The following is an 11,517-nucleotide window of genomic DNA, read 5'->3' on the forward strand; positions in this document are numbered from 1 at the left end:
TGACGGAGAACAACTATACAATTTCCCCCCTTTTCACTCATTGTGAAAAACAATGTAGTGTGTTTAACTGATATAAATGTGACAGCTTACATCCTAAACAAAACACTATTAAAAAATCTGCTTTCAATCTTCTACAATTGTAATGAAAAATGTCTTCAAGGATTTATAGTTTTATATATCTATATATCTTTTAGGAAATAACTTAGACCTTAACACAAATGGCCTGACAACATTAGATTACTCAACGCTGTAAACCTTCGATAAGTTTGAAAGCAATGTGTTGAAATCAGGCACTCGCACCATTTTTAAAATAACAATTACACAGTAGGATATTACATAAACATAAGAGTAAAATTTATAGATATGGAAAATGAAACAACAACACACACCAGAGTGAATTCTTGGTATAGATCTGGAATACCTAACCTGTGGCCCTCCAGATGTTGCTTAATGCAGTTGCCGTCATCCTTGAGCAGTGTCCATACTGGCTGTGTGGCTGGTGGGAATTGGGGTCTGACAATATCTGGTAGGCCACAGTTAGCCACCCCTGATATAGATGTATACCTGAAGGTAATAAGATAGTTGGACCGTTTGTCCATCTCATCCAGTATTGTCTACTCTGACAGGAAGCAGCTCTCCAATTATAAGCAGAGGTATTCCCCAAAACTTGCTACCTGATCCTTTTCACTGGAGAAGCCACGGACTGAACTGGTCACAGTGGTAAAGTACATTGCTCAGTGATAGATCACATATGGAGAGGCCCTAGCAGAGAGATAATGTACCTGCTTTGCATGCAGAAGATCTCAAGTTCACAGACCCTCCAAGTGTCCCTATTTTCCAGGGATGTCCCTGATTTAGATTAGCTGCCCCAGTTTCTGATCTAATCCCAGAATGTCCCACTTTTCCTTAGGATGTCCCTATTTTTATAGGAGAAATGTTGGAGGGAGGGTGTGGAGATATCCGACTCCCGAGCCATCTGAAAGAATAGGGAAGGGGTTTTTTATGTTTAATTTTTTAATCTTTGTATATATGTTGGAATATACCCAGAGTGGCTGGGGCAACCCAATAAGATGTGTGGTGTATAAATAGTAACATTATCATTATGGAAAGGGATGTCCCTATTTTCATCAGAGAAATGTTGGAGGGTATGAGTTCAGTACCCAGGATCTACAGGTTGGTCTGGGGAAGACTCCTTTCTGAAACCCTGGAGAGCTTCTGGCAGTCAATGTAGGCAATACTAATCAAAACTGATTTGGTATGAGGTAGAGCTTTCTAAGGGGTTTACTTGGGATTGTTTGCATGCAAAGCATGTGATCTAACGCTGAGCTGCGGTACCTCCTCAAAAGAGCCAGCTATTTTTTTTAGCTGCTGTGCACTGCCAAGCCCCTATCACTGCTTAGATATTCAGGAAAGCAGGACGTAAGGGTTGTTAACACTTAGTCCACCACATGCAGTGAATACTTGGGCAACCTGAGAGCCAACACAGACTTTCCTTTTTTTAAAGCAGCCACTAGGTAGTAAATATACTGTGAATCCACTCAGAGTTACACAAAAACACACCTGTGTAGTTGTGCAACTCTCATTCATTTCAACAGGACTTTCACCAGGGATGCTCCCTGAGTACTGTGCTCAAGACCCAGATAAGAGGTTTCTGCAATGAATTGTAGAAACCCAACATTCTCAAGCTGCTGTTTGGACATGAAAATCCCCTGTGATTAAACCAAACAAGCAAACAAACCAAACAACAGAATCAATGCTACTTTAGAATATTTATACATCTCCAGTGGCATAGTAATGGGGGGGCAGGGGGCGTGCCACCCTGGGGGGCAGGCTGGGCAGGGGGCAGCAGGCTGGAGAGGAGGCATATGACGCGGCGACGTGGCAAACCCTGCCAGCAAGCCGCGGAGTGAGGCAGTCTCGCTTGCATTGCCGCCATCGAGGAGAAGCTCTGGTGCTTCTCAGGAGAAGTCCCCAGCGCGGTGCCTTCAGGTTTGCCGCCCCGGGCAGCCAGGCGGCTAGCTACGCCGCTGTACATCTCTACTTGAACTTTTAAGAAATTATGAAACTTATGAAAAGTGGAGGGCTGAATCCAGAACATTACCTGTCTGGAAGAGCAAAGGCGAGCTTTAATGTTGTGAAACAAAAGAACCTGGTGCAACAATTGCAACAGCAGAAACTTGTTTCACTACAAATCCACACTCACACAAAATATATAGATATCCCAAATGGTTACCATCTGATGACATTCAATTGCAACCTCTATGTAGGAAATACGAGACCTTTTAAAATCTATTGAAAGCTTCAATTTATACCTGAGACTTTTTTTTTTGCATATTGAAGTCTTTCATAATGTATAACATTGAAGATCTATGTATCATGATACATCTTAACCAAAACCCAAAAACGTCAACTGGAACATATCAATGGACTTCTGTGGTTCAGTTCCAGACCAGCTGGTAAAGGTTGGATGGGCTTAAAGGTAACCAGAACTTAAAGATATAAAATGAAATTAGACAAACTGTACAAGAAGTAGAAGAATACATGGGCTGGTTTTTGAACACCAGTAGATTCCTTCATTGTTGCTTCTACTTTTCACAATGAAAGCTTCATCTAACACAATAATAGTATGTGCCAGTTTTCAAAGGTAAAAATGACACTTATAGGCATAGCTTGATCTTCAAAGTCCAACAAGGCACACCAAGTGAATGATTCTCCTGGCTACAGTATCTCTCACATTCAAATTTTGAAAACAAAATTTGAACATGTTCAAAATTCAAAAAGTTTGAATTCTGTTTCTTTTATTATCATGGCCAAATGTTTTGCAAAATTTTGCTTCAGCTAGTATTTGTTATGATGCATCTACACCAAACTGGTTTAATACTCTGTCCAGGAAACTATAGTTCCGTGGAATTAAAGAAAATTATCAGCATTATCAACCAACTGTCATCCCCAGGACCCGGGGCAGGGAGGGGGGAAGGCAAGGAATGAGCATAAAAGATCTTTGAGGCAACTTTCCTGGCCATCCCGGTGTAGCCTTTGTACTTAACCTGTCTCCTCCTTGAAATGCTTCTACATCCCTGTAGCTATTACTAAAGCTTAACAGTTCAGCAAGTCAGCTGAGCACTAGGTATGTCCAGACTGTAAAAAAGACACTACATTTGGGGGAAGATAGGATTGAGGCCCATTTTTAAAGTTATGGGAGCATTGTGATGGCAGCTGTTCCATAGTTCCATGTCATGTTGCTTCGGTAACACAGGACTGCAGAAAACACATATGTAGGATGATGACCAGGCTCACATAAGAAGCTCTGTGGTCATCCATATCTCAAGGATCAGAGTGTCAATTACTGCAACAAGTGAGTAGCTTTTACAAAACTTGTGAAGTTCTCTATCAAAATTTGCTGTACTGAATTGTTTGGCTTTGCACAGTTTCTACAGAATTTCTGAAATTGATTCGTTACTTATCACATTAGGTAGCACAGCAACCTGGCATTAAAACTGGATCCACTTATGAACCATTCACCATTTCACCACAGTGAGGCACTTGGATAAGATTTCCAGTTCAGTTGCACTGATATTATATTCCCCCCACTTCAGTGGGCTTGTGCTCTATACACTTTCACTATGAAATGAGGCGTGGGGCATAGAGTCTTCACTCTCTTTGTTTCTTGCAGCTGAGGGACAAAAGCTCCATTTTGCACTCCGTAATGCATATACAGGTACAACAGATGAATCTATTGAGAATGGAGGACAGAATCACTTATGCCATATTTAGTGATCTTCTAGCCAGAAGACGCAGCTCTGTCATCCTGCGGTATTGCTATCTCCCCAGTCATACTGGAGCCAAAAACTAGGAAACAAGTCAAGGACCCCTTAAACACCAAGCCTGCACCTCCATGACAATGGAGCTACTATATCTCAGGTCTGTTCAGCCTGCATAAGACTTCTGTTGGCTGTGCTCCCTGCAGAGGCAACAACTTCTGTAGCTCCGTTAAATGGAGAATGCTTAATGTCAGTAGTGTTCATTGGAGTTGCCCAAGGTCTTGTTTTCATGCCTATCTCTGCTTGTTTAGACTGGACACTGCCAACTTTCTCCAGAAGCTTCGCACTGTCACAAAAGTGGATAATATATTCCAATCTCCATTTCTATGTCTTGTGGTTTTGCCTCTTAGTCTCTTAGTAGCAACACAGCACTGTAACAAAAGGCAGGAGTGTAGACGTGACGCTGTAGCCAAACTCACAAACTTTTGCATTTCGGTCCAGGCACACAACATTATTCTCAGTGCTTGTGCCATTTGTAAGACACTATTGCTTGGTTGGCAACATTGGTGGTCTGGCCAAATTGCTGCAAAACAGAGAGAAACGTGAGGGTGCACATCAACTGTTTTAGGAAACTTGCTGAGAATCTCACACAAACTCCAGCACACAGTTCATTCAATATGTAGGACAATATTTTATAAGCAGGCCAATGCTTGGCAACATGCACAGACTCACCCCAAAAAAGATGTCCTGAAAATCAAAAGTGATAGGAAAATTTGCTTTAACATGGGCTTTATTTTGAAGAGCCCTCAGGGGAATGGGCGCTAGGGAAAGGTTGTTCAATGATGTAAGGCAGTGAGGTTTTGTGGTTGGCTACACCATGCCACTCTGCATGGGAATGTGAAAGGAATAGGGCTGGTAGATAATGGGTGGCTGTCTAGGAGCAATATAGTAATTGCTGAAGTTCCTGTCACTGATGTAGGGAGCAGGTTGATAGTAGCATGTTACATTGGCTGCATTGGGAATTATATTCTGCTCTCCAAGCACTTTGAGAGCCAGGATGGTAATCATGTTCAGCGTCTGCCTTCGTTCGTGTCCCATAAGGCAGACGGTGCTCTCGTCCACGATCCCACGCAGAGTCATCAGGTAGTCATACTTGCTCTTCCCTTCCCCAATGAAGTGATTGCGCAAGTATGACTCAATCTTCCGCTGCTGCTCTGTTACATCAGGGAAATCAATGAAGAATCTAGAACACATGTAACGTTCCAGTGATTTAATTTCTGCCTCATTTGCTGGCTTAAAATCCCGAACCAGGAGGTTGCTATATTTCAAAAGGCCTCCACCACGGATCTCTTCGGGGTTTTTTGTGGCAATCAATTTGTACTTCAGGTGCTCCATGGCCTCATCAAAGTCTCCATACATGCTTTCAGCAATGATGGACAAATTAGAATCTTCTGACAGCTCACCATCTGCCTTGCTATAGACATCTAACACAGGGTTGAGGATTATCTGAAAGGAATCAACACTGAACTCAAACTGCCGTCGGAGAGAGTTGACAAATTTAAGCTCAACATTCTTCCCACTGTTGTTTGTCAAGGAGATAAGACTCCAACGATCATAATCTGTAGATACTTTCACCATCTTCTGCACATAGGCATCCTTCATTGTCTTTGCTGTGATCTTTTCTTTGTTGACACCTTTTGGTAAGAAGTCTAAGATGCAATTAAGGACAGACTCCTTCACAACCTGAAATTGATGCTCATTTGTAAGCTCAGCAGAAAAAATGATATCCAGGTCCTTGTAGCTGGGACCATTTTGTTTTGCAAGGATGTGGCTTGCTGTGGAGCCATTCAGGCGTATGTCTTGGACAACGATCTGATTTTTGATCAGCTGCTCCTTGACAGCACAAATGATGTATTTTGGCTTCACCTCCAACGTTGGGAAATTCCCTCTGCCATGAATGGGGATCACCTCACTTAGCACTTGATCCAGTATTTTAATCTGTTCCCAAGTGAGAAAACTGAATCTTGGATCTAAATCCTCAGTCATCATGAAATCAGCTGGTAAACTGAGAGGAAAACACAAAGGAAAAAGTCAGGGACATCTTAAAAAACACTGACAGATCAAGCACTTCAGTAACATGACAAATAGCACAGGAACTGATTGATTGCCCCACCTGGGGTTTGGAAGGAATTCTTACCCCCACAATCTAATTGGCTAGATTGTATTCAGTAGTTACATTGGAAGAGCGGCGATAGAATCATGCCTAATAGCCATAAACCTTGATGCCCAAATTACTGCTCACTATGTGTCTGGTATTACTTAGGAACGTGTGTGTGTGTGTGTGTGTGTGTGTGTGTGTGTGTGGACTAGTAGTTGTGTAGGACTCCTCTCTCTACCCAGTTGGGAATCCTGATAAGGTTGTCCTTTTAAAGCTATCACTAAACATGCAGTTCACAGAGGTACCAACAGTGGACAAAATCCTACTATTCACTCATAAATATACAATGGTTGCATGGGGGAAAACATAACAAGAGCCCTCCTGGATCAGACCAATGGTTCACCTAGTACAGCAACCCATCCTCACACTGGCCAACCAAATCTATGGGAAGCTCAAAAGCAAGATCTGAATGCTGCAGCACTCTGCCAACTTGTGATTCCCAGCAAAGGGCATAGACAGGCATACCAACAGTGGAGATACAACATAACCATCATGGCTAGTATTAGGAGCTTGTATTATTATTATTTTACTACAGTAGATAGGTAGGTGGGTAGATCTATCTATCTATCTCAGCCATCAAAAAGTGTGTGTATCAAGGGGGAAAATCCAAAAGAATGTCAGGTTTCTAATGCTTCCAACACAACATTGGGAAGACATTGTTTTCCTGGAGGTTTATTATGGGCTGTTGTAAAATTAAGTACCACAGTGTTGTGATTTTAAGTATGTACACTATGAATGTAATTAATGGAAATTACAGTACTGTGCAATTAGAGGAAATTACAGTAATTAGGTACATAACCAAATATGGCAAATATGCAAGTATATTTAAAAATAATAACAAAAGTTCTGTAATGTCTGTAGCATTGATTATTTACATTCAAGGAATCATCTTGATATTGTGGATCTGTAATCTTTGTGCTCTTGATCCAATAAATTGTCTGTGTTATGTTTTTATTTCTTTTCTTTTCTTAAAAAAGATTGGCCCAGTTTCCCCTCAAAGAATAAGAAATAAATGTGGCTTAGAGCACTCTTATTCAAAGTGGAAAATAAATGTGCCTTTCTTTATATTTTCATGAACACCTGATTATTGATTGGGGAGTGGGAGGCAGGGTGGAGAGGGAGATGACAATGAACAGTAATGCCAATTTGGCTTTTTCTAGTATCTTGTACATACCAGTAGATACCTAAAACGGAGTTTTAAGTGAGTAATTAGGTGCCTAATACTATGTGAGACTATTTGACCATCCAGCCCAGTAGTGCCAGCTCTGAAGGGCAGCAACTCTCTAGTGCCTTAGGCAGAAGTAAGTATCTCCTGACACTACCTGGTAATCTGATTAACTGGAACTGTCTGGGACCTAACACAGGTCTCTCTGCATGCAAAGCATGTGATCTACCACTGAGTGAGGGCAGTGGTGTTTGATTCCTGTTGGGACTGGTAGGGCATAAGAAAGGGAGGCCAACAGGAGATGAACAAGAGCCAGAGCCAATGATAGGTGGAGCCCACTAATTCTAGTTTTGTCCTCATCCTCTTCCCTGCTTAGTTTTACAAGGAGCAACACTGAGCTGCAGAAGGAGAAAGTTTACAGGAAGGGACTATCACCTCAGTTGTTGTAAGAAAGAAGTCAGGCAGGTGGAGGTTGGCAGAGGACATACTAAGGTTGATATAGCAGTACCCTATTTGCCCCCAAAGACCAGCGTTCTATGAGCTGCAGCCTTCTTCCCTCAGTGCACATATTTATCAAGTAACTTAAAATTATTTTATTGTGGTGTTTTTTGAATAGGAGATTATGGTGAGGCATCTCAATACAATCTAAAGCCTTAGAGAACTGTGTCTGACTCAGATGTCTTTGTAGTGGAGCAGTGAAGAAATACCCTGCATGGTGGGGGGAAAGAGACAAACTCATACAAAGATACAATGACATTGGGTTATAACCAACTAAGTTCTGCTGAGGGTGGACCCACTGAACTTCTTCAATAGACCTGCTGAAATTAATGAGCTGAAGTTAGCCATGAACATTGATTTCAATGTGTCTATCCTGAGTAGGATTAGCATTGAACACAACCTACAGTTATTTCATAGCACACCCAAGCTCAGATACCTTGCAGCTTGCATAGTAGCCTTTTTCAGGGTGATGTGAATCAGCAATTACTCTTTGGGGGTGGAGTGAAGTGGATTCAAAGGCGCTTGCTACTATAGAGAACACAGAGCATCTCCATGGGTGGAGGAACAGGAAGAGTTAGGAAGGCATCAGCTGACTCTATTTGGCTGTCCTTTTCTCCCCTAGGACGTATCCCTAATTGTATCAAATAGGTTTCCTTGCACATGAAAAATTATTTCTTCCTGCCCCACATTTTCATCTTTATATTCTTCTTCTAAATTAAATAATTTAGGCACCTACTTCAAGACTTTGTTTCTGAAATTAAGTTGTGCCTCAGACTGGCTCGTCTCTGGCAAGAAAACAGAGATGAGGAAGAGTGGAGACGACATATAGAAAGAGACACCTGGAAAAGGAATTTTGCTGCCATGGAAACCCAATATAATGGTGCATGGCATGAAGTGTTAGGCCGGCAGAGATGCAATCTTCAGGCTGCCTTGCAAGTTAGACAGTGCAGGCACCTGGCAAACTAGCCGGCTAGCTCTAGAAAACATTGGTTTTGTGCCAACAGAAATTAAGGGTATTCTCTCTCCCTGCCTACTGAAACCCACACTGACACTTTCTTTCTTTATTTTCCAACCAATATTTATAATTCTAAATGTTATGGGTGTAACCTAAATTTGGAGAGATGTAGAGATGCTCAGGTGAATTTGAAACATCTAGTAGTCCAATCAGTGGTGACTAATGGCCATTGGGGCTGGTGGTAGGCCTCAAGGCAGTGGGGCTCAACAGTAGGAGGAGCCAGAGCCAATGACATAGCCTATTCTCCTCTCTACCATGTTCTATAACAGCAGCACGAGACTATAGGCTGATAACCAGTGGGCAAGAAAGCAGGCAGATGCAGTAGGCTGAGGGTGTTTTGGAGCTAGTGGGGTAATCCCTCATTCAGTCTAATGAACCAGCCTCCACTAGGTTCAATGCAAGAGACAAAAATTAGGTTGCACTCTGAAGTGGATTTGAGAAATAAAGTTACTATGCTCAATAAGATTTACTGCTGAGTAAGAACATTTAGGGCCACATTGTCCCTAGCTTTCCTAGTCATTTAAGAATATTATGATTCCAGAATCCTCAAGCTAAAATATCCCCAACAAATCTGAGCAATTAAAAATAAAATAAATACAAATTTAAGAAAATTATCCACTTTGCTATTTGGAAGAGTCCTCTGGAATATGTTAAATGCCTCTTGATGTAATGACTGAAGATACCTGGAATGCACCATATGAATCATGATGTGCTCAAATACTCTTAGGCAATTGTGTCTATGATTGCAAGAAAGATTTGGGCTCATTATGATTCATATGAATCATTCTAGGCAGCTTCAAGCATTGCATCAAGAGATGCTTCTAAAGAGTGGGCATTGTGAGCTGCCATGAAGTAGCATACAAATGCTCCTAAATGATTACACACATTTCAGGATTTGCCAGGGAATCTCCAATCCCACCTCTACAGGCCAGCTTTGACAGTGGGCAGTGACTGGCAGGTGGGTTGCCCTTCCCACCTGCCAAAGTACCTTGTGCAGCAGTTTTCAAGCACTTGGAAATGACAGTGCAAGGGCTTTGCCAATCCCATGCAAAGCATAGCTGCCAAGTTTTCCCTTTTCTCGCAAGGAAGCCTATTCAGCATAATGGAATTTCCCTTTAAAAAAGGGATAACTTGGCAGCTATGATGCAAAGTACTGCTTTCTTCAGGGATACAGTTGTGCAATCAAGTTCTGCCTGGGGAACTCAGATGCACAGCTTATCTAGCACATTTTAACTCACCACCCGTCAGCTGTTGAGAGGTGAATTCAAATCTACTTTCTGCATGATGCAGGGCCACATTTACCCATGGACCAGAGTTTACTGCCTCTAATTCATGCCAGGACACATGATTCTATAATGAACCTAACAAATTTAAGTTTTGACAATGCCACAGGGGTGCCACCCACCGGTTCTACCTGCATCACTCTCAATGTGGTGCCTCAAATGCTCCCTGGCAGTTTACCTTGTAGAAGTGGGGCATGTGAACACATTGCCATGTGCCGAACTTTGCACGAAAATACCCTTGGCCCTCACCACATCACATGAGCCAGGGAGTAAGAAATGGAAGCAGGCTAGAGCCAATCTTTTTTAATCATGGGCTTTGAAGACATGCTCCATTAAGCTAATTTCAACATATGTACTATGGTTGTTTGTTTACTCTCTTATCTCATGGTAGTACATGGACTGCTGCTGCAAGCTTTCCATGCCATTACCATCCTATATCTCTTACAAGACTCATAGTAACCAAAAACCATATGCCCCTAACCTACCTGATGGGGGCAGGAGGAAGAGAGAGAAAGAGTCAGCTGCTTGGAAGCCAATGGTCTTGGGAAAATATGCAATATTGATTTTCTACCATCTGAAAGAAGCATTAGCCAGGTTGTTAGCCTGAGCAGAAGGCCACTAGGTAGCTGTGGTTAAAAGACCAAGTCCTGGTTATAGCTTCATCTATGGCACGGGTGGAGAACCTTGGGCCCCAGGGGCCAAATGCAGCCTTCTAGGGCTCTCTGTCTGGTCCTTTCCCCAGGCTACACCCTTCATCCGCCCTGTCCTTCTTGAGTGTTTGTTGCCTGGCTTGAATGTGTCCCTGAACCCAGATAATGCTCCTTGGTGGCAGATAGAGAGGGTTGTATGGTAGTGTAGAAGCTAGCCTACCATATAAAGGGAAAAATGTACGGTAAATTCATTGCTTTTCCCCACTCACCACTGGCATGTGGCCCTCAGAAGGTTGCCCAGAAGGGACTGCAGCTCTCTGGCTGAAAAATATTCTGTACCCCTGAGCTGTGGCTAGAATCACATGGACATTTACCAGGAGCAAGGTCCTCTCTTGCAATTCCTTGATGATGGAATGCCACTCCCAAAATACATTCACCAGGCGCCACCATTAGCATTGTTTAGGTGCCAGGTTAAAGCTGGTTTACATTGGCAAATATTTTGATGGTATTTAACTCGCTTTTCTTCTGGATTTTTATATACTATTCTAATTGCAACCAGGGCCATACCTGTGTGATAGATAGAGCACATCTTTTACCTGCAGAAGTTCCCAGGCTTCTCCAGGTTAGTAGATCTGGTAGTTGGTGATGCAGTAAGTGATGGAAAGGACCTCTGCCCTTGGAAAACTTGCATTGCCACTGCCACTTGGGATAGACAGTACTTGGTGGGATGGATCTGGTATGAGATAACTTCTCCAGTCAGTACATTTTTATTTAACTGTAATTTTGTAGCCTTTAATGCGGTTAATGCATTTAAGTTGCCTTAAATATTACAGCGTCTCCCACACAAACCAGTTTTGAACAATACTAATGGAAAACATTAATACTAAGCTTTGTTTAGTATATTAAGCAGTCATATTTAAGAGTTGC

At 42.2% G+C, this 11,517-nt stretch overlaps 1 protein-coding gene across 1 annotated transcript; it reads right to left on the minus strand.

Annotated features, from left to right (window-relative positions):
• Nucleotides 1-1,002: 1,002 nt before the first annotated feature.
• Nucleotides 1,003-11,281, minus strand: TENT5D (terminal nucleotidyltransferase 5D). The gene is made up of 2 exons (XM_088665432.1): nucleotides 11,187-11,281; nucleotides 1,003-5,826 (listed from the first exon to the last, which is right to left on the minus strand). Exons 1-2 carry the CDS (start codon nucleotides 11,279-11,281, stop codon nucleotides 4,632-4,634), a joined length of 1,290 nt encoding a protein of 429 aa, XP_088521558.1. The 3' UTR covers nucleotides 1,003-4,631.
• Between the last annotated feature and the right edge of the window lie 236 nt (nucleotides 11,282-11,517).

This window comes from Zootoca vivipara, chromosome Z2, assembly GCF_965207765.1.
Source record: "Zootoca vivipara chromosome Z2, rZooViv2.hap1.1, whole genome shotgun sequence".
Classification (NCBI taxonomy): domain Eukaryota; kingdom Metazoa; phylum Chordata; class Lepidosauria; order Squamata; family Lacertidae; genus Zootoca; species Zootoca vivipara.

What these genes read in the sequence shown, in the direction of transcription:
- TENT5D (XM_088665432.1), bottom strand. Translation starts at nt 11,281, where the DNA reads ATGCAAGTTTTCCAAGGGCAGAGGTCCTTTCCATCACTTACTGCATCA. An exon ending in AAGCCTGGGAACTTCTGCAG is followed by an intron (nt 5,827 to 11,186) that starts GTAAAAGATGTG and finishes TTTTCCTCTCAG; the next exon opens with TTTACCAGCTGATTTCATGA.